The sequence below is a fragment of the Salvelinus namaycush genome, chromosome 19, assembly GCF_016432855.1.
Source record: "Salvelinus namaycush isolate Seneca chromosome 19, SaNama_1.0, whole genome shotgun sequence".
Lineage (NCBI taxonomy): Eukaryota > Metazoa > Chordata > Actinopteri > Salmoniformes > Salmonidae > Salvelinus > Salvelinus namaycush.
In genome coordinates, this window is record NC_052325.1 from 37260696 (window position 1) to 37281302 (window position 20607).

At 40.0% G+C, this 20607-nt stretch overlaps 1 protein-coding gene across 1 annotated transcript in view; it reads left to right on the forward strand.

Annotated features, from left to right (window-relative positions):
- Positions 1–20607, forward strand: part of LOC120064007 (obg-like ATPase 1) — a 67105-nt gene that overhangs the window by 1057 nt on the left and 45441 nt on the right. Inside the window, exons 3-4 of the mRNA XM_039014316.1 lie at positions 3770–3913; positions 4803–4930. Coding sequence (XP_038870244.1) covers positions 3770–3913; positions 4803–4930 — 272 coding nt within the window. The remainder of the gene's footprint in view (positions 1–3769; positions 3914–4802; positions 4931–20607) is intronic.

The following is a 20607-nucleotide window of genomic DNA, read 5'->3' on the forward strand; positions in this document are numbered from 1 at the left end:
AATACAGACGTTTTTATCTCAATATCAAGTAATTTCTGAGTAACTATTAAGTACCTTACTGTGATTGTTTTCATTTAAAATGGTAAAAAAATACACAAAAATAGCTAGCTTCTTACCAAAGAGCAATTTTTCAAGCAAAAGTGTTTCCAGGACTGTCTGTGAGTGGTCTGAGTCTTGGTAAACCCCTGGGACCAGCGACGCTGCTAACTAGCATAGCTGGTCCTATTGTTGCAAAGAGTTATGCGATATTAGAATCTCGTTGTTTTAACCTTTGTTGTCTTCAACCTACAGTTGAAGTCGGAAGTTTACATGCACCATAGCCAAATACATTTAAACTCGGTCTTTCACAATCCCTGACATTTAATATAAGTAAAAATTCCCTGTCTTAGGTCAGTTAGGATCACCACTTTATTTTAAGAATGTGAAATGTCAGAATAATAGTAGAGAGAATGATTTATTTCAGCTTTTATTTCTTTCATCACATTTCCAGTGGGTCAGAAGTTTACGTACACTCAATTAGTATTTGGTAGCATTGGCTTTAAGTTGTTTAACTTGGGTCAAACATTTTGGGTAGCCTTCAACAAGCTTCCACAGTAAGTTGGGTGAATTTGGGCCCATTCCTCCTGACAGAGCTGGTGTAACTGAGTCAGGTTTGTAGGCCTCCTTGCTCGCACACGCTTTTTCAGTTCTGCCCACACATTTTCTATAGGATTGAGGTCAGGGCTTTGTGATGGCCACTCCAATACCTTGACTTTGTTGTCCTTAAGCCATGTTGCCACAACTTTGGAAGTATACTTGAGGTCATTGTCCATTTGGAAGACCCATTTGCGAGCAAGCTTTAACTTCCTAACTGATGTCTTGAGATGTTGCTTCAATATATCCACATAATTTTCCTTCCATATGATGCCATCTATTTTGTGAAGTGCACCAGTCCCTCCTGCAGCAAAGCACCCCCACAACATGATGCTGCCACCCCGTGCTTCACGGTTGGGAGGGTGTTCTTCGGCATGCAAGCCTCCCCCTTTTTCCTCCAAACATAACAATGGTCATTATGGCCAAACAGTTCTATTTTTGTTTCATCAGACCAGAGTACATTTCTCCAAGAAGTACGATCTTTGTCCCCATGTGCAGTTGCAAACCGTAGTCTGTCTTTTTTATGGCGGTTTTGGAGCAGTGGCTTCTTCCTTGCTGAGCGGCCTTTCAGGTAATGTCGATATAGGACTCGTTTTACTGTGGATATAGATACTTTTCTACCTGTTTTCTCCAGCATTTTCACAAGGTCTTTTGCTGTTTTTCAGGGATTGATTTGTACTTTTCGCACCAAAGTACGTTCATCTCTAGGAGACAGAACGCGTCTCCTTCCCTGAGCGGTATGATGGCTGCGTGGTCCCATGGTGTTTATACTTGCATACTATTGTTTGTACAGATGAAGGTGGTACCTTCAGGTGTTTGGAAATTGCTCCCAAGGATGAACCAGACTTGTGGAGGTCTCCAATTTTTTTCTGAGGTCTTGGCAGATTTCTTTTGATTTTCCTATGATGTCAAGCAAAGAGGCACTGAGTTTGAAGGTAGGCCTTGAAATACATCCACAGGTACACCTCCAATTGACTCAAATGATGTCAGTTAGCCTATCAGAAGCTTCTAAAGCCATGACATCATCTTCTGGAATTTTCCAAGCTGTTTAAAGGCACAGTCAACTTAGTGTATGTAAACTTCTGACCCACTGGAATTGTGATACAGTGAATTATTAGTGAAATAATCTGTCTGTAAACAATTGTTGGAAAAATTACTTGTGTCATCCACAAAGTAGATGTCCTAACCGACTTGCCAAAGCTATAGTTTGTTAACAAGAAATTTGTGGAGTGGTTGAAAAACAAGTTTTAATGACTCCAACCTAAGTGTATGTAAACTTCCGACTTCAGAAAACTGAAAATTAGCTTTTATTTGCAGAGAGGTTTGGAACTCTCTTTCTTATTGGTCTATTAACTAATTTACTGCCTGGTGATTACACCAGGCTGGCCAAAATTCCATCCTACCAAAACAGGCAGAAATTTCAGGCTGTGTTTTAAAACAGCTCTTTCGTTAAAAGGGCATTATCATAATTTTCACAATTTCCCAGTATTATTTCAACCTCATAGTGTGGAAATATATATAAAACACAAGACAATCTAGTTTTTGACTGAACTGGCCCTTTAAGAACATACATTCTAGATGAATAAAATTACATTGTATTGTATTACACCCTCTAAACTTATTCCACGGATCCCTTGGCAAAAATGTATTTAATCTGCTGTTTTTAGTACAATTATTAAAACAAAATATAAATAAATAATAATGTTGACCTCACTTTAAAAAATATATATATTTTGAGATCTGGCCGTAGACCCCCTGCAGTACCTACGCGTACGGACCCCACTTTGAGAATCCCTGGACTAGTTAATTTCAGGCCACATGCCATAAGGCTCTCACTAGACTTGTGAACGCAGGATTATGTATACCTTTCACTGTACAGTGCATGTGAACCCAAAGGTCGCGAACCCTGCACCAGTAATGTCTGGGATTACATTAGCCAAATTTAATTCAATAATTCAGAATATCAACTGACTCTTAAGTGTAATAGATTAGAAAAAACAGCCACAAAAGGCTTTTGATTGATGAGTGTGTATTATAAGATTCTACCCAGATAAAAACATACAACAAAGGATACCATGCTGTCAAATCCTAAAGCCTGCCAAGCAGCAACATCTCGCTCATTATGATATTTGGCTTTTTCCTGTCATTTCCACTGTACAGGGATAGTGTGTCCACTGGAAATAATCTCTCCTGTATGAAACATTAGCAAGCCTGGGGCTTCACAATGACCCCTGCCCTCACCCTGCTCCCCACCCTACCTGGCAAGCACTGTTGTTCAATTGGCCTCATGCTCTGTGATGAGCTGATGAATACAAACATGAGAGATGACTGAAGCGACATGTTTTTGTCCACCACTGTAGGCAGAATAACACTAGTCTTCATTAACATTAAGGTCAAGTCATAAATATTCTTTGACTATATACAATCCCCTTTGTCTGGGGACATAGCGCTCCGCTAATATCCTCATATACCATTGTAAATCATAGGCAGATTGTATATTTCTGAGGATGATCTCAAACATCCTTGAAATATCTACGATAACAGATGGAACAATCCTGCGATATGTGAGGAATCCATGCTTCATCACAGCAATCTCCAGGCAATTCGAGTCTTGTAGATTTTGGAGTCTAAACCAACCAATCATTGAAATGCGGAGAGCATCAGGTGAGGGGACCAAGATAGAACTGTCCAGGATTATATTTAACTGCCTTGCCGTTATTACACTTGCATTCATTGGATAGTCAGTGCAACCTGAAGCACTCTTGAGGTGCTTGTGCTGTGGAACAGAAACCTCTCAGTGAGCACGACATGGGGCTATGTTTGGCTGATCTCATTCAACAGCTCATATCTATCAGAAACGTAATTTTCTCCTGGATTCCAACCACAATTGATCTATTATGGGATTATCTGACCTTGTAAATGGGCTTAATGTTTTACAATCAGGACATTTATGATTTGGAAGCTCAAATGTTCAATATATTAGATTGACCTCTTTCCCATGGTGGAGATGAAATGTTCTTCCTGCCTTGCAGGCTTTGCTGAGGACTTTGAATAAACCAACATCATACCCTCAAGCCATCAGGATCCACAAACAGTTTCTGGGATGTGTTGACCTCTCTGCTGTTTTTCTTTCTAGGAAGTCAACCTTTTTCAACGTACTGACAAAGAGTCAAGCTGCAGCTGAGAATTTCCCCTTCTGCACCATTGACCCAAATGAAAGCCGAGTGCCCATTCCAGATGAACGCTATGATTTCCTGTGCCAATTCCACAAGCCTGTCAGGTATGGGGTCTCACTGTTCACGTATTATTCACACTTCAGACTTGGGCTCTCTGGCAAATATGTATTGGCCACCGCAAATGTACACTACTGCAACATGAAAGACACAAACATTTTGTTGACATTGAGTTGCCAGTCCTTTACAATACATATAAGGATAACTGCAGGTTTCCATGTTATTTTGTCTTTTAAGTAAGAGGCCATAACATTTAAGTGTCAGTGGCTGGCTATCATATGTCATTATGAGCGAGGTTAGACCATCCTATTGGTTTGATGTGAGAGAGGGTCATAAATCACAGCAGGGAATTAATGTCTCTCTGTCTCTCTGGGGTTGATGGTATTGCGAAAGCGACTGTATAACATGTTCAGCACTGAGCAATGCAAAAAATATTCATTATGACTCTGCTAGGACTAATATGACATAAACCCTATCACCCTTTAGTCACAGCTCTTGTGTCTCAAACCATATATTCCAGAGTGTAGGAGCCTGATGACGAATCAAGGTATGGCACATACCTCTGTTGTCAGTAGGAGGATGATTAAGGTGTAGAACCGGTGTTGGTGTACAGGCTGCTGCTTGGTTTTTATTTCTCCTTTGTCTGCATTAAGTGGGAGGGCTGATAGAACCAGGGCTACCACTTAGTCAGCGATAGACAGCTAATGCCCCAGACATGATTTTAAAGACGTATATATATTTTCCATTGAAAACAAGAAAGTTTGATCACAGAGAATCTCCTCTGGCAGTATTGATTCATATGTAAAACCCGAGAAACACTTTCACTTTCCAAACGTTGTCCTTTTCTGTATTTTGTTGGTTATATTAGACATTAAACTGAGTTAAAGAACCTCTGTTTCTTTTCCACTACACTAATCCCCACTACCTGTTCTGCAACAAGCTGCCGGCCTTCCTGAATGTGGTGGACATAGCAGGACTGGTGAAGGGAGCTCACGCTGGCCAGGGCCTGGGCAACGCCTTCCTGTCCCACATCAGTGCCTGCGATGGCATCTTCCACATGACACGTGAGTCCCACCTGCCAGGCTATAGCACACTGCATATCACTGTCTAAAATGACAGGCTTTTCATCTGGTTAGAAATGTGTCCCAATGTACATGCACTGCCCAGAATGAGGTAGTAAAGAGAACAATTACTGAAAATGTACTTCATACTTCGCTGTAGAATCTTGTTGAAAGCAGTTGGCAGAGCTTTTTACTGAGGCCTATATGGTTCTGTCTGCTGGGTTCCAAGATAAACACAATATTCAGGAATAGAGCAGATGAAGCCAGACCCAAAACTCACATTCCTATTGGGAGTTTCTCTCTGAATTGGAATCAGAGAAAAGTTAATGAAAGGGCCTGTGCCTAGTTTGGTAGACTCACTGCTCACTACTCTGTGGTTGGGAAATACAACTAGACTCAGACGGAAGTCTTTAGCGGCTTCCTGTAACCACAGATTATTGTAACTTGATCCCAAAATGACACAGTTTGATTATGGTTGGGCACAACAAAGGTAAGTAGCCTGTATGGCAAAAATACAGCACGATTAAAGAGTAACTGAACGTAATAAGCAACTTCTCCTTTTGTGGCATCGATATGAGTCAGAAACATTTATTCTAGTGTCAAAATTGACTACAAAGTGTAAATATGATCATTTTGGTCATAAAGTCAGTCTTGTCCAAAACGAAGATTTTCGAGATAATTAATAAATAGTATGTCATGGAATGAATGGTACCGTAACAGTTTTCCTCGGGTTAGGTTTATTTCAATCCTGCCCACAACTGGCAGCACCCAAGTAATCATCAATTCAGACCGCAGCTGCATGCAACCCGATCGTAATGCCCATGGTCAATTTGGTTTGACATTCGATATCCCTATGGGGCTAGTTAGGCACCATCAGTAAATTACGCAATGTATATGGGACAATATTTTAACATTTCAATAGCTCCAAATTTCAATGACTTAAAAGCCTCAAATCAATTATAAATTGTAGAAATTCATATACAAATATTGAAAACATCTAAACAACTAAACGGTGTGCAACATGAAAGTATTGTTCTATTTACATCATGTCATTTATTGATGGTCCCTAACTAGCCCCACAGATAGGCTATCCAAAGCCAAACCAACTTTGCCACGGTCACACACCAGCCGGCTGAAGCTAATTGGCAAAAGAAGTTGGCTAGCTTGCTAGCTAGTCTAGGATACTTACAGACACAAGACCTGGTTAGACTGTTTCAAGTTACATAGGAGGGTGATTGACGGTAACTGTTTTGGCAGAGTGAAAGTACAAATGCTTCCCATGTTCGAACACACACACAAGAGACACCCACATCAAAGCACGCCTCCAAAACCCAAATCTCGTTCTCAGTCGCATTTCCTAATGAGGCGAATTGAAACCGAGACGAAATCAGAAGGTTCAGCCTCCCCTTTAAGATATTGTTTATTGTGAAAAACTGAGTTTAAATGTATTTGGCTAAGGTGTATGTAAACTTCCGACTTCAACTGTAAGCACATATCAATTGACGCAAAACATATAAGAGCATCTTGAAAATACAGGTAACTGCCAAAATAAAGGAAACACCCACATAAAGTGTCTTAATAGGGCGTTGGGCCACCACGAGCCAGAACAGCTTCAATGCACCTTGGCATAGATTCTACAGGTGTCTGGAACTCTATTGGAGGGATGCGACACCATTCATCTACGTGAAATTAGATCACTTGTTGTTTTGTTGATGGTGGTGGAAAAATGCTATCTCAGGCACCGCTCCAGAATCTCCTATAAGTGTTCAATTGGGTTGAGATTTGGTGACTGAGACAGCCATGACATATGGTTTACAGATATAACCCTCTGGGAAGGTCTAACTGATGACATAAAGTCAAATAGCTTTTTAAAACACCTGAGTCGCACAGCAGAATGGAGGCATGTTTTCTAAACGGTGTCTTGTGAGATATGGCTTGAAGTGGCAATGCTCTATTGGCCCCTAGACTGGAACCAGTGAACAAGACCAATATTAACACGGCTGCTTCTCCCTGAAGCAACCACAGACAGGGGACAGCACAGCATCACAGGAAGCCTACCTGTATCTTTAAACTGAATACCACACATTTTAGTAGTGATATAACGTCAATATAGTACATGCAAGTTAACATAATACCTTTTATAAACAGTACAACCTCACAAGAACAGCGGTTTCACAGAGACAATTGACAAAATTGACGGTTACAACATATCCTCTGTAGGTAAATCTCACCTTGCATTACTTTCTCCTACAGAGTAAATCATTGCTAAAGCTTAGTTGTGGTTGGTCCTACAGTGGGTGGTCCTCCATTGCATCAACAAAAGCAGACAACCTCCTCTCAGACCAATTGTCTAAGGAAACGATATCCTTCCATACCCAACACACCCTTTCGTGGAAGTCATCCCGTAACCTCCACTGGATACTGTACAGTATATTTCAATGGTTTGTTTACAAGGAAAGGAGGCTGCGTTTTGACGTCCTTCTGTATATTTGAGGAGAGAAAACGAATCCCTTCCTGAGAGTTTTCTTAATCACAGGAAAAAAGAATAGCCATGTAGAGGACAAACAACAATTGGTCTGAGAGCATTGCCACCTGTTCCATACAGCAGTGTGATAACTGTTCCGTGGATGTGCTCAAATATGAAAATGTCATAAGCAACACATTTGAGATAATCATCAGAGTCTTGAGGTAGTTCTAGACATGCAGTCTCAGTCTGTCGCAAGGAGTCAGTTGAAAGGCTATTGGAAAATGGCCTCAGAAATGAAATGACACACTTATACTGTCCACATAGTAATCCCTTGCAGAGAGAACTTGGGAACAATTAGGAAAATGGCCTGTATTGTAACCCTGTCCATTTGGCCACTCTGCCTGCCACAGCCCAGTCACTAATCAGAGCTCTTTTCACAAAATGGGAAAGTCAATAGCTGCATACAATCAGTAAACAAATTCAGCTATTTTTATACGAGCCTCCATCTCCATTTTAGTAGCAGCAATTTAAATTATTCTAGCGTGTAACACTTTAATTGTGTAAGACAAAGATGATGTCAGAGGCACAAAAGAACAGGCAGAGGGAGACCTATAAGTAATTTCTATGCTGCCACAGTGAGCCAGACAAGTGAGAAGTATTTTGTGGGGGTTGTTTTGCTGATGCACTCACATCTGTGTATTTACTGAGAATACAAAGGCAGTTAGTGGGCATGATAAACTGAAAGCAACAATGCTGAATTGTACCCGTGTTACAGAAATGGCCTTTCAGCTTTCACGGAATAGTTTCACTATCCCTAAAAAGTAATTTATCTGCATAAAAATTAGGGGGGGACTCAGTGAATTACAGTGAATTATAAGTGAAATAATCTGTCTGTAAACAATTGTTGGAAAAATTACTTGTGTCATGCACAAAGTAGATGTCCTAACCGACTTGCCAAAGCTATAGTTTGTTAACAATGTATGTACAGTTGAAGTCGGAAGTTTACATACACTTAGGTTGGAGTCATTAAAACTTGTTTTTCAACCACTCCACAAATTTCTTGTTAACAAACTATAGTTTTGGCAAGTCGGTTAGGACATCTACTTTGTGCATGACACAAGTCATTTTTCCAACAATTGTTTACAGACAGATTATTTCACTAATAATTCACTGTATCACAATTCCAGTGGGTCAGAAGTTTACATACACTAAGTTGACTGTGCCTTAAAACAGCTTGGAAAATTCCAGAAGATGATGTCATGGCTTTAGAAGCTTCTGATAGGCTAATTGACATAATTTGAGTCAATTGGAGGTGTCCCTGTGGATGTATTTCAAGGCCTACCTTCAAACTCAGTGTCTCTTTGCTTGACATCATGGGAAAATCAAAAGAAATCAGCCAAGACCTCCCCCAAATTTTTTTGGAGACCTCCACAAGTCTGGTTCATCCTTGGGAGCAATTTCCAAACGCCTGAAGGTACCACCTTCATCTGTACAAACAATGGTACGCAAGTATAAGCACCATGGGACCATGCAGCCATCATACCGCTCGTTCTGTCCCCTAGAGATGAACGTACTTTGGTGCGAAAAGTGCAAATCAATCCCAGAACAACAGCAAAGGACCTTGTGAAAATGCTGGAGAAAACAGGTACAAAAGTATCTATATCCACAGTAAAATGAGTCCTATATCGACATAACCTGAAAGGTCGCTCAGCAAGGAAGAAGCCACTGCTCAGAAACCGCCATAAAAAAGACAGACTACGGTTTGCAACTGCACATGGGGACAAAGATCGTACTTCTTGGAGAAATGTCCTCTGGTCTGATGAAACAAAAATAGAACTGTTTGGCCATAATGACCATCATTATGTTTGTAGGAAAAAGGGGGAGGCATGCAAGCTGAAGAACACCATCCCAACTGTGAAGCACGGGGCTGGCAGCATCATGTTGTGGGGGTGCTTTGCTGCAGGAGGGACTGGTACACTACACAAAATAGATGGCATCATGAGGCAGGAAAATTATGTGGATATATTGAAGCAACATCTCAAGACATCAGTCAGGAAGATAAAGCTTGGTCGCAAATGGGTCTTCCAAATGGACAATGACCCCAAGCATACTTCCAAAGTTGTGGCAAAATGGCTTAAGGACAACAAAGTCAAGGTATTGGAGTGACCATCACAAAGCCCTGACTTCAATCCTATAGAAAATTTGTGGGCAGAACTGAAAAAGTGTGTGTGACCAAGAAGGCCTACAAACCTGACTCAGTTACACCAGCTCTGTCAGGAGGAATGGGTCAAAATTCACCCAACTTATTGTGGGAAGGTTGTGGAAGGCTACTTGAAACGTTTGACCCAAGTTAAACAATTTAAAGGCAATGCTACCAAATACTAATTGAGTGTATGTAAACTTCTGACCCACTGGAAATGTGATGAAAGAAATAAAAGCTGAAATAAATCATTCTCTCTACTATTATTCTGACATTTTACATTCTTAAAATAAAGTGTTGATCATAACTAACCTAAGACAGTAATTTTTTACTAGGATTAAATGTCAGGAATTGTGAAAAACTGAGTTTAAATGTATTTGGCTATGGTGTATGTAAACTTTCGACTTCAACTGTATGTGCTCGCTTTTTTATAGTGACAGAAAAAATGAAGCAGATCCTCAAACCAAAACCAGCTCTTTTATGTCTGTGTGTAGAAAACAGACTTTCTAAATAAGGATGAGATTATGCTGGTGCTTTTACTGTCACTTTACGACGATCTGTTTTGACATACCATTGTTGTCCCTCTGTGGACTCCTTAGAGACTAAGCTGTATGTTCCACAAGTTAACCATTAAACATTGCTGGTTTTGTTTTGCAATTATATAAATGTTTTATCTGGTGTCAGGCAGTATAGGCTGCAATATTCCAGGCACTTCTTTTATATTGCTTGATTATACGGTTGGGGTGAGCACACTTTTTCTTGTCTGGAACGGCATGTTTGTGTCTGAAAATTAGAAACGGGTTTCTCCAAACATCCTACAAAAGGCTGCTGCTCCATGGCAGAGCTAGCGCTCAACCTAAGTGAGTGTCAATAGTGTGCTTGTTAGTGCATGTATCTGTGCCTGACTGGTTGACCTGATCCTGATCAAATGAAGTGGGGGAGGTTTGGAAATCTCAGCCATACTCTACAGTAGACCAGCCGTAAAACTGAACTTTTTTACTTTTGGTTTATTCCCAATTGCCATTATGGAAACCCTTTGTGAATGTAGGCCTACATGCAATTGTTTCCCTTGGAAACGAGGGACTAAACTACGCTAGACAATAGATTTTTGACATTTTTCTTAATGATACATTCTTGTCAGTAGTGATTTGTCCCTATATTATCAGAACTTAGAGGAAGGATGCTAGATCTTGGACAGTATAGACCACTTCCTGGTTTCAGCTTCAGCTCTACAAACACTCTACTCTACTCTATAAGAAGGAAAGCATAATTGCAGTTGATATTGTCTAAATTGAAATTCATCACTTTTCCAGCCCAACAGCTGCAGGTTGCTATAGAAATCCAGTTTGATTTAACTACACTGCCTCTGTTGTTAATCCGAAGATTCTGGAAAAGATACATTTAAATGGTGTTTTCCTTTAATAGTCAAACATTGCAGTTTTAAAATGTCTCTATCATTAACTTGTTGGTATATTGATGTGCATGGTTATGTTCTAAACCGGGGATCATCAACTAGATTCAGCCGTGGATGAGCTGATGTTGAGCGGATGTTGAGCGGATGTTCGAGGGGCCAGAAAGCAATTACAAATCATTTGTAGACTGCAAGTTGATCAAAGAGAATCTCCTCTGGCAGTCTTGAATCCCAAGCAGTCTTGAATCTCCTCTAGCAGTCACAAGAATCCCAAACAGATTTAATATTTGACTAAAACATTACCATTTCAAACCATGCCTACTTTTTTACGATCACGTGTCTCTCTTTTATGCACTGGAATACTTGGGAACAGATTTCCAAAATTTAAATAACTTGGAGTGGTCTTTTATGTCCAACAATGAAAGTTATCCCCAAATAATTGCTCAGAAAAGTTGGGGGGCCAACTTAGAACACTTAGAACAGTGTTCCCCAACTGGCGGGGGCCGCCAGTTGGGGAACACTGTTCTAAAAAGTGCATCCTCCTCCAACTTGACATACCTTAGCTATAGACTTATCGAAGCCAGGCAGTGGTCAAACAGGCTTTTCAGCCTGGTGTGGGAACTTTGATGTCAAGTCAGACGAAGTTGCTCAATTCTCCCAGTAGTCTGCATGTTATGAATCTTTTTCAACCCCTAATGGTTTTGAAAAGCCTGTATAAACAGTGGATTTTCTTTTAACGAAACCTTCCAAAAACTATTAAGTGGCATTATGGCATCCTGAAAGCTGGTTCTATTAAATGCCCAGATTTCATAAGGGAGTAGTTTGAAGGGTAAGTGCTCCGAGTGCTTCTGCAGTGACTGGAACACTGTTGGATCCTCTTCTTGAGACACAGACACACAAACTCGTTCCTGCTCACCGACTCTACTGAGTCACCTGTGTCCCTTACCAGCAAGCATGCTTCCCCACATGGCCTCATTCACATTGGTTTCATCTCCAGCTACTTATTGAAGAAAGAGGATGCTCACAGACTAGTCCCTAGTCGTTGCGTGAGCAGGTCGAAGGCAGTATCAGAAATCTTATGCTTATGAATAGTCTGTTACCAGAGTCTGACACTGTACATAGTTGTGAGTCATTCTCGTCCATGTGTTTGTCTTTCTCAATGTGCATAGCCAAAGCAGTAGTATAAACTGTAGTACGGTACATTCATCCACAAAGACTGGATTTTGTCAATCAATTGGAAAGCAGCAGTTTTTCTTGGCTCACACTCTTCTCACTTTAATTGAATGCCTTGAACACCTGCATACTACTGCGTTTAATAAGCAGAAACAGGCTTAGCATAGCATGAGGAAATATTGAGAAAGTATTGAATCGGTTACAGTCATAATATAGTGTTTGCTGTCTGTAATTTGATGAATAAAAACGTTGAACTTGAAACTCTGAATTTAAGAAAATGTTCATTTGAATTTAATAAAAATAAAGATGTCAACAACTCAGATACTGGTCATATTTACCCATTACATTGATTTTCTGCCAAATGATGGCAAAGGGGTCTGGGTATGAGACTGTACGCTGGCTTTCCTGTGGAGGCCCCTCTGGTGTTGGTATGGAGGAGGATCATGTGAGTCACAGAGATGTTGTAGACAGGAACCTCTGGGGATGACAACTCACCCTGTTATTTCTCCGATTTTTTAACGATATTTCCTACTTCTGACATTTAGGCACTACTAGTGTCTATGTTCCCTGGGTAATGACTGCCTGACAGAATCATCCACTGGTATTGTAAAATACTGTTTATGATGGAAAGGAAACGACCGTGATGAAAGCATAATGAATTGACAGCACCCTGTAGTGTCCTCGTAGCTAGTCACACTGCATTCACAAACATGACTGTTTAGTGGATAAGCCACAAAATGCACAGACTGGAAGTGGTTGTGTTTTGTCTTTGTTTACATTGCTGGAGAGGCACTTCATGTTGAACTAGACTCGTGTTTTGTATGTATGAGCATTTGTCACAACTTTATTGAGCAGTTATAATACAAGTTGATTTGTATTCAGTAGTCATTAGAGCATACTCCAAACTATTTCCAGTATTAAAATAAATAGTACCTGAAATGGATTTGACCCCAGTCCCATTTCCAAGTGTTCTACAGATATCAAAGGATTACATCCTTTCCAGAATTGCGTTTAATCTGCAGAGCAAATAAATGATGCGTTAAGTTACGTTATTTTTATGCACGAGCACAATCATTTATTTTAGAAATGCAGCCTGTGTGTTGTGTGAGCCCCTGCATTTATATGGTCTGCTGTTGTACAGAGTGATGTGATTTCCTGGAGACAGAGCGGATGCACAGCATTTTGCTCTGTTTACTGGCGAAGACCAGAATCCGACTTGTGTTTGTGGGCTGTGTTGAGATATACTGTCACGCCGTTTAAAAGAGCATTTTGATTCTGCCAGAATGAATGAGTTTTTGTCAACCTCCACTCATCGTGGCTGACTAGACTAAAACGTCTACCCATCTTGACTGGAGATCACAGCAGCTCCAGATAACATGCTTGGTGATTGAAGGTCGAAATATTTTGAATTCTAATGGGGCTGCTGGATGAATTGCCTGAAATAGACTGTAGAATTTGTCTGCTTCCTCCTCCTGCCCCCCTTCCCTGTCCACTGTGAAAAGAAGCATTGGGAATGGCTGGGCCCGATGATCATAGAATTATTGGATGTTGATTCTAAACCCCTCAAAGAGGAGTTGCTATGGAGATCTCGTTCCAAACTGTGAAATGATTCACCGTTGAAAGGCTGGAGGGTCTGAAAGCCGTACCCATCATTGTTCAGGTGGCGGTTGGTTAGGAAATTGCTGGTGCCTGTGCAATCAGCACCGCTATGGTAGTTAAGGATCTAAAAAGGTTTGTTCTCTGAATGATGTGGGACAACAGTGATGTGCATATGATGGTTCCTTTCAATCAAGGCACCCTCAGACCCACTGGCTTGAAAGAAATGACAGAGGGAATGAACACCATTATTGTCTATCAGAGTTAATGAAATCTGGAGCCTCCCTTGTACATTAATTCTTCAGCTGCATAAATAACCAACTAGACTGAGAGGTTATCTTCCCAGTCAGATGTCAGCTCTTTACTTTGGTAACCATTTTCAGTGGCAAAAATATTTGCTGGAAGGATACACATTTGATACATCGGTTTGGTTGGAAGTACTGCAGTTGGCTTGAGTTTAAATTGGAATGGGAGATACCTTATGAGGTAGCCGACTAATATTCATAGGATGAAACAATGTCATTTTGTTACAATCAATTCTGAAACGTGGGATCTTGTCGGAAAAAATGAGGATGTACTTGAAATATACAAACATAACATTTCTGATGTCCTTAACAAAAAAAAGTAAGATACAGATGCATTTTCCGTTTTTGCTCTCTGTTGAGAAACTAAATAACCTAAAAGAAGTGAGATGAGTCCTACATGAAAGTCTGCTATCATCTTGTTTCATGATATATATATATATAAAAAGATATTCCCAGAATCAACATAAATAATCATGTTGGCAGTGTTTTGATGCAGGGAAGGTGGCCATAATGTGCTTTTCCTGACAGGCTCATAAAGTAGCTTTTACTGCTCTGAATACCAGGAGAATTGCGGTACTAGGTTTGTATAGAACATCTTAAAAGCTGGGCCAGGAATGCAAGCGCTTCAGATGTGCTCTTCCCCCTCTCGCATGTGAAAACATGCACAGGAAATTAGCAGCCAGTGAATACTGTAATTTGACTGAATTATGTTGACCACATAGCCTCTCCAGGTAGCAACATCAGAGTAGTCAGTTTGATCAGTATTGATCTGTTTCCTGTCTCTCCTTGTCTTTGTACTTGACAGAAAAAGTAATGACATCAGCCCCTCAAACTAGCTGCATGTTTTCAAGTGTTTCACCTCTACAAACTGAATATATATGGCCTCTTGAAACAGTTGTCACCATGGTTCATTGAAAGCTCACATGTCAGCACCCCAGAGGAAAAACAAGGTGAAAAAACAAAAAAAACAATGAACCCACTATAGTGCCAAATGATTTGAACTAGAGATGTAACAAACCTTGCTCGCCACCTCGATTAACCTGTACCATGCACATTGACTCGGTACCGGTACCCCCTGTATATAACCTCGTTATTGTTGTTTTATTGTTACTTTTAATCATTTTTTACTTTAGTTTATTTGGTAAATGTTTTCTTAATTTACCTCTTTCTTGAACTGCATTGTTGGTTAAGGGCTTGTAAGTAAGCATTTCACGGTATGGTCTACACTTGTTGTATTCAGCGCATGTGACAAATAATGTTTGATTTCATTTGATACCTATTTGTAATTTTTTATGTCTGTTGAGATACAGCCTATATTGGCCTATATTAATTCAAGCTACTTTTGAAGCACATGTTTTGCCCTAGAAACTAATATGTAAGACTGTAAATACATTTGTTTATTATAAATTATACAATGGGTGGGTCTAATCCTGAATGCGCAATCCACTGTCTCATCAACCCAGCCAAGCAATTTATACATTTGATCTCCACTATAAAAGCATCTAGACATTATCTCACATTTCTTTTAGACTAACATTTAGTTTTCAATGTGTATAAACCTTGCTTTCTGTCTCCGACATTTCAAAATGGTTTCAATATTAAAATTTGATCTCCAGCAGACAGACAGGCAGCGTTTTTCAGCCAGTCGAAATCATGTATCAGCTGGCATAATTTTTATGCATATATACAAAGAAATGTCAATTCAAAAAAGGTAAAACGAAATGAAGTGCAGGTAGTTTGCAGTCTTTCCACCTTCAGTTTGAAGTGATTGTGTTCGCTGTGTTGTTGGCTAGCTCTGAACAACAGTGTCCTGATGAGTGAGCACATTTTCTATGCCAGGTGAAATCATGCCTCATTAGCTCATTGTTATAGATGTGTCCAAATAAATGTCCCTAGAAAACAGCTTTAAAAAATGCAAATGCAGCTAATTTGCTGTTATTCTGGAAGCGTTTTTTTTTATGTGACTGTAAGTTAGCCGTAGTTGGCTAGCTAGCAAGCAAGGGATAAGAACGTTGCCAGCCAGTATGGCAATGGAACATTTAGAATGCACGACTGGGTCACGTCCATAGAGAAAGAACAAAAAGACTGAACGACTGGGTCGCGTCTATAGATGCAGAACAAAAATACTGAACGACCGGGTCGCATCTAGCAACCGAACCGATAGAATAAACGACCAGCCTGCTTGGGTAGCAACCGAAGATTTGTGTCAGGACTATATCTTGTGGAAGGATGAAATACTATGAATAAATTCATCAAAATAAAGTTTTTAATGAAAATATGTCAATCATTATTTGAATATGTTGGTAACACATTGTATAAAAGTGATAATGCTATTGAAGCCGGTGTTTGGCGGATATATTGGAACGGTTTGCCGGCCCCCGAGAACACCCATGCCAATATATCCTCCAAACACCGCCTTCTCAGTCATTATCACTTAAAGCTAAAATGTTGATATGAATACCTGTCATGTGGAATATTAGGTTTCTACATTGTGTAAAAGCACAATTTTCCTATATCGATGCATTACATTGAAAATTATACGTCTCTTTAAAAATGAAAGGTTTGTGATGACAACATGCAAGAGATCTGTCATTCATTCATTGCTATCTACGATCATTGATCTCCTGAAGAAGCTATCCCATTTCCTTTTTTTCAGTGCCCCCAAATGTTTGGATATACTGGTAAAGTTACCAGGTTTGTTAGCTAGCTAGCCAAGGAGGTAACATCACTAAACGAATGTGAAACAAATGGTTAACAATGTTGACGTGCGAGTAGTTTTAGAACGTCCCACGACATGGTTTATGAATGTAAAATGCGGTCCTGGAGACTCGCAATAGGAAGATACAAATGTTGCGCTGGTATGAGTCAGATCTTTTGACCTGGCTGGTTGGGCTAGAAGCAAGCCATTTTCGCTGTAGTAATGGTGCAACCATTGAGCTAACGAATCTGCACTCGCTTGTTTTTCTAGGGCCCTCAGAAACAAAGGTAGCCTAATCATTACAACAATTATTATCTGGGAGATTTTTTCGTAGTCGCACAGTGCTCCCAAAATAAAACTCCTGGTCATACAGCAAAATATTTCGTTGCATATGCAACCAAATTAGTCGCACTTTAGAGCCCTGGTCCTATCCCATGACTATGTTGAGGCAAGGCTTCCCCAGACTCCACTCCTCTTGGCCGTCCTCAGGTCAGGGCAGTGTTGAGCCACAAGCCCTGAGAAGATAACGTCCTTTGTTCTGTCAATAAAGGCACACCTGGTAATGGTCTCTTCAGAACATACAGTATTTGAAATGAAGTAGTAAAACGTTAATTGCAAGATAAGCTTGACTCCTGAAAACCAGCCCCTCCCCCCCCTCTTTTTTTTTTACAGTCTTGCTTGTGGCTTTGTGTGGCGCCGCCGTCTCATAAGTGCTGTCTTCACAGAGGCCTACCCAGACCCAGTCGTTAAAGGCCTAATTGTGGAGATTTCTCTCCTGTTTTCTCTTCTTCTCTTTTTCTCCTCATGCATAGATAGTAGCCCACTTACTAAGGCCTGAATGGGCCTGGTGTGGTGTAAATGTGAAATTAGAGGAAATGAAAGTAAATGACTTTGCAATGTAGTGTTCAGTAAAGACTGTCTTAGATCACTGAAGGGGTAGTGGATCAGCTGTTCTTAAACTTAGAAGGACAGAGGAGCTTCTTTCTTTTGCCGTGATGATAGTCAAATATTGGCCAAATTCACACTCCATTTATGAATTCTGTGTGTTTAATCATGAGTTAGTATTATGCTCTTCGGTTTAATATAGCTTTTTCTTGATATAGTATTTGTCCTTTTGTTGTGAGGGCATTATTTAAATGATTAACTGTATCAAAATATTGCTATTATAATTAGTTATCACTTATGTAAAGCCTTTCCAACAATGTATTAGGTAACCACCAATGGATATTATAGATGTAGCCTATAGAACAATAAACCCTCACAAACACTATTGTTTTATCCGTCCCCCCCAAAAAATCAGAATCCTTTGTCAGTATGCACATTTGTGCCTCTCACAAATGATTCACATTGCATTATTTTCACTTTAAGTTCATGGAGGGACCGTGCACACAATAGCACATTTTCATTCCAATCAGTGTAGAACTGGGAGCTGGCAAATTGGAGCAGCAAAACAATAATTCCACTGATTGGCCTCTTTCTGTGTGGCGTAAGTGAACTGTTTATACTGTGGAGTACCTCTGGAAGAGGAGAGGAACCAAAACAGCCTGATTAGGCAAAGAGTAATTGGATAAGTTCATTTTACCATGAACACGACGACGCGCATGATCATGACAGCTTGCACCAAAGTGTAGAGCTTCTGTTGACTTGAATGAGACTGGAAAGTTTGATTTCATGTTCGTCTGTAATTTTGTTGTCGATCTCATCACGCTATCACACAGTTCAAAATGATTGAATGGTGATGTAAGCAGTTGCAGATTGCTAGTTTTATTTGAAAAAATCCACATACTGTTGTGTAATGTCAGGGGCCAGAAGAAGCCAGTGTAACAAGCGCATAAAGAATGGATTTGCTGATTGTTTCTCTTTCTCTTGATTGTTTCATTTTTTTCCCACTTTCAGACTCCCAGTGATGAGCAGGGGTGTTGTTGGTCAGTCAGAGATTTGATATTCCCTGCACAGTAGGGAGTCTGGAACACACAAAAAGAAATGCTAGGTTATAAACAACACATAGCTGGGTAAATAATGTACAGGACACACATTGGGTTATTTTTGATCCAGCCAGTTGGGTTATTGAGTTATGATCCACCGGGTCAGATCAGGAGCGGGGCTTAGTAAGGGTGTGGCTTTCAGATAGTTATTTTTGGCCACCGGTGAGAGTAAATGTAATCCCGGTTCATCTGTTCTGTTGTATTGTCAACACACTTTTGTAGCCAATTGAGGCTTACACAAGTTGAGTTCTTCAAGTGCCTATGTGTATCCCAATGTTGGGAAAGTTACAATTTTGATGTGATATTTAAATAATAATGTCATTCAAATGTGCAAAAATATTGAGGGGAAATTTAAGTTTGCAGTGTACAAACATAACATGATGAACAGGAATGACATTTACTCTCACAAGTGGCCAAAACTACCTATATGTAAGCCACACCCCACTCCTCCTAAAAAGAACCTATGAATTACATTTTTTTTTTTTTAATTGAAATTACTTATGAATTACATTAAAAGAATACCCAGCATGAAAGTTAATAAAAACCCAACTGATCTTTAAATTAACCCATGTTTAAGTAATCCAAAGGCGGGCTTTTAGTTAGTTATTTTTAGTCACCCGTGAGAGTAAATGTCATTCATGTTAAATTTGTACACTGCAAATTAAAATGTTCCTTCAATATTTCTGCACATTTCATACCTTAATATAAAATGTATAGCATTATTATTTAAATATCACAAATTGGTAATCATCCCAACATTGGGATATGCATAGGCACTTATGAAACTCATACTCTTGTGTAAGCCTTATTAAAGCTAGAAAAGTGTCAATGCTCAACCTTAGCATGTGTTGACAAGACAACAGAACAGATTAACCGGAATTACATTTACACTCGTGGGTGGCCAAAAATCACTATCTGATAGCCACACCCCTACTAAGCCACGCCTCCAGTCTTCTGATCTGACCCGGTGGATCATAGCTCAATAACCCAGCATCAACAACCCAACTTTAAATAAACAATGGGTTGTTTGTGACCTAACTGGCTAGGTCAAAACAACCCAACTTGTGTTCTGTCCAATATTTACCCAAATTGGGTTGTTTTTAACCCAGCCTTTTTTTTGTGTGCAGGACTGTCCCTTACCAGGGGAAGGGTGGGGAATAGGGAGTGGGGTGTGATGGTCCTTGCAGCTGGGCAATAATCTGGATATAGAGAGGATTCTGGGTGGATGGGTGGGTGGAATCTTGATGAAGTCTACCAAAGAGAGTATGAAATTCTTGTTTCATACTGCTTTCTTAAGTGAACTGACAAATGTTTATGTTTATATAAACCAGATAGACAATAACTATAAGAGTCCTATTACTCATTTTTTTATTTAAAAAATCTCACCTTTAATTAACCAGGTAGGCCAGTTGAGAACAAATTCTCATTTACAACTGCGACCTGGCAATTATAAACCGAGTGGTTTGATCCCTGAATGTTGATTGGCTGACAGCGGTGGTATATCAGACCGTGTACCACGGGTATGACAAAACATTTATTTTTACTGCTCTAATTACGTTGGTAACCAGTTTATAATAGCAATTAGGCACCTCAGGGGTTAGTGGTATATGGCCAATAGGCAAGTTGCGTTGTGCATAAGAACAGCCCCTAGCTGTGGAATATTGGGCAGACCACAACTCCTCGTGCCTTATTGCTTAAATATAACACACGTCACTGAATTTGTTTAAAAATCAGGTTGAGGAGAACTTAGGAAACTGCAGAGGTGTTCTATTGCCCATTAAAACCCCGTCCGCACCATGAATCAATATTTCCAACATGAATCATGGTTGAAACTTGTTCAGAATC